The 1,852-nt window shown below is 33.6% G+C and overlaps 1 protein-coding gene across 1 annotated transcript in view; it reads right to left on the reverse strand.

The window, feature by feature from the left end:
- The window catches only part of ATF6 (activating transcription factor 6), a 246,077-nt gene that overhangs the window by 111,664 nt on the left and 132,561 nt on the right, over positions 1–1,852 (reverse strand). The window contains exon 9 of the mRNA XM_012639511.1: positions 1,318–1,385. Coding sequence (XP_012494965.1) covers positions 1,318–1,385 — 68 coding nt within the window. The remainder of the gene's footprint in view (positions 1–1,317; positions 1,386–1,852) is intronic.

Consider the following 1,852-nt stretch of genomic DNA (forward strand, 5'->3'; position numbering starts at 1 on the left):
TACAGAATCTATGAATAATGAGGATTGACTGTAATTAAAGTATTTTTAACTAATGAAGAAATATTATGCCACCATAATCATGCACCAAACAACTGATATATTTTTTAAATAAATGTACAGTAATTGAATGATAAATTCTGGTTAAACACAGAATTGTTAGTTACTATTTAAATATATCTTAGTTATCCATTTTAACCAGATAATACAATCTCAGGATTTTAAGCATTCATGACTGCTGATATGCTGCTTATTGTCATTTAATAGGAAGTCTCAGTTAATAATGAATAAAGAAGCTTTCAACTTACATTTTTACTATATATATTTTTTTCTCAGAGCCTAGAACACTGCCTGGCACATAATAGGTTCTTAGTAAATGTTAAATTAACATCAAGTAAATAGTGAACTGTAGGTCTGCTATAGAGCTACAGGTAGAAGCTGAGACTCTCAACTTTCATTTCAGTGATACTGTTGTCAATATCATCACATCATCACCATTTACCATGTTTGGGGGGCACTTAATATGTGCCAAGTACCATGCTAAGTGCTCTAAATATATCATCTAACTTAAACATTATATCAACTCTGTGCAGCCAGAATTTTGTAGGTGAGGAAACTTCAGTTACATTAACCTATCTGAGCTCCCAGAGCAACTAAGTGGCAGTTATGATTTGAACTCTGCCCAACAGAGCAGATAGAGCTGCCATCTTAACCTCGATACTATGTTGCCTCCCACATTATCTCTCCTTTTAGTTAGATACATCTTGGTGACGACATTTAAACTCCTAGATACAGCACTCCCTTTGGAATCTTGCAAAATCTTAAGTATTGTGTAGTAAAAAATGCACTGTAAGTCAAACAGCTAAGGTCTAAATGCTGATTCTAAGGTCTGAACTCTGAAAATTATAAAAAAATAAATGACTTGCCCAGTTTTTCCATATAAAAATACACTTTAAGTTATTATATGGAGTTAAAGATAAAATGCATGTAAAGCACTCAGCAGGACACCTGGCACAGAGCACTTAAAAGATAACATTCCCTTCCCCTAGGCTCATGAAACAGATGCAAATCAAGAACAGGAGAGCTATGTATATTGAAGATTTTCATCAAAATTACGACTGGGAGAGATGACCTTTTGAAATTATCTGGCTTTACTGCACCTGCTCAGAAGTAGTATATGTCATATACATAGCAGTATATGACTAACATAAAAGTCATAGATGAGAACAAATTTAGGGTAAAAAGGAAGTATGAATTTCAACTTTACTAAAATGCTAGCTGTTTTAAATTCCCTGGCCAACTGCTTCCACACTTTCTTACCTGATACTAGTGGTTTCTGTGTATTGAACAGCCATCAGCTGAGAATTTGAGCCCTGTTCCAGAGCACCCTGGTAGAGAAAAAAAAGTTTAATGTCATATAATGAAATCAGATGAAGGTCTTCCTATATTGACTCATTCTACATTCACATTTGCTAAACTTTCATTAAAGTATTCATATTCTGACATATTAAGTCCAAATAATTAAACACTAACAGAAATTAAATCTCTTTAGGTCACATTCTTGGCTGAGAGATGTGTCTTGTAGAGATTAAGACATTTAAGGCCCTTCTCATGAAGTTTAAAGAAAGAGCCCAAAAGCGTAGTCCAAGCACCATAAGTTTTATGACTAAGCTGTATAAGTAGTACTGAACATTTAACAACTTATACCTGACATTATTTTAATAATTACGTTGCCAATGACAAGTTCCTAAGACCTATGAAAAGTTCATAATGAAACAAGGTCCTATTGTTTACTGAGTTAAACACAAAGATCTTAGGCCTAAATACACTTATGGAATATGCCATCATTAAAGAG

Source organism: Propithecus coquereli, unplaced genomic scaffold, assembly GCF_000956105.1.
Source record: "Propithecus coquereli isolate 6110/MARCELLA unplaced genomic scaffold, Pcoq_1.0 Scaffold140, whole genome shotgun sequence".
Classification (NCBI taxonomy): domain Eukaryota; kingdom Metazoa; phylum Chordata; class Mammalia; order Primates; family Indriidae; genus Propithecus; species Propithecus coquereli.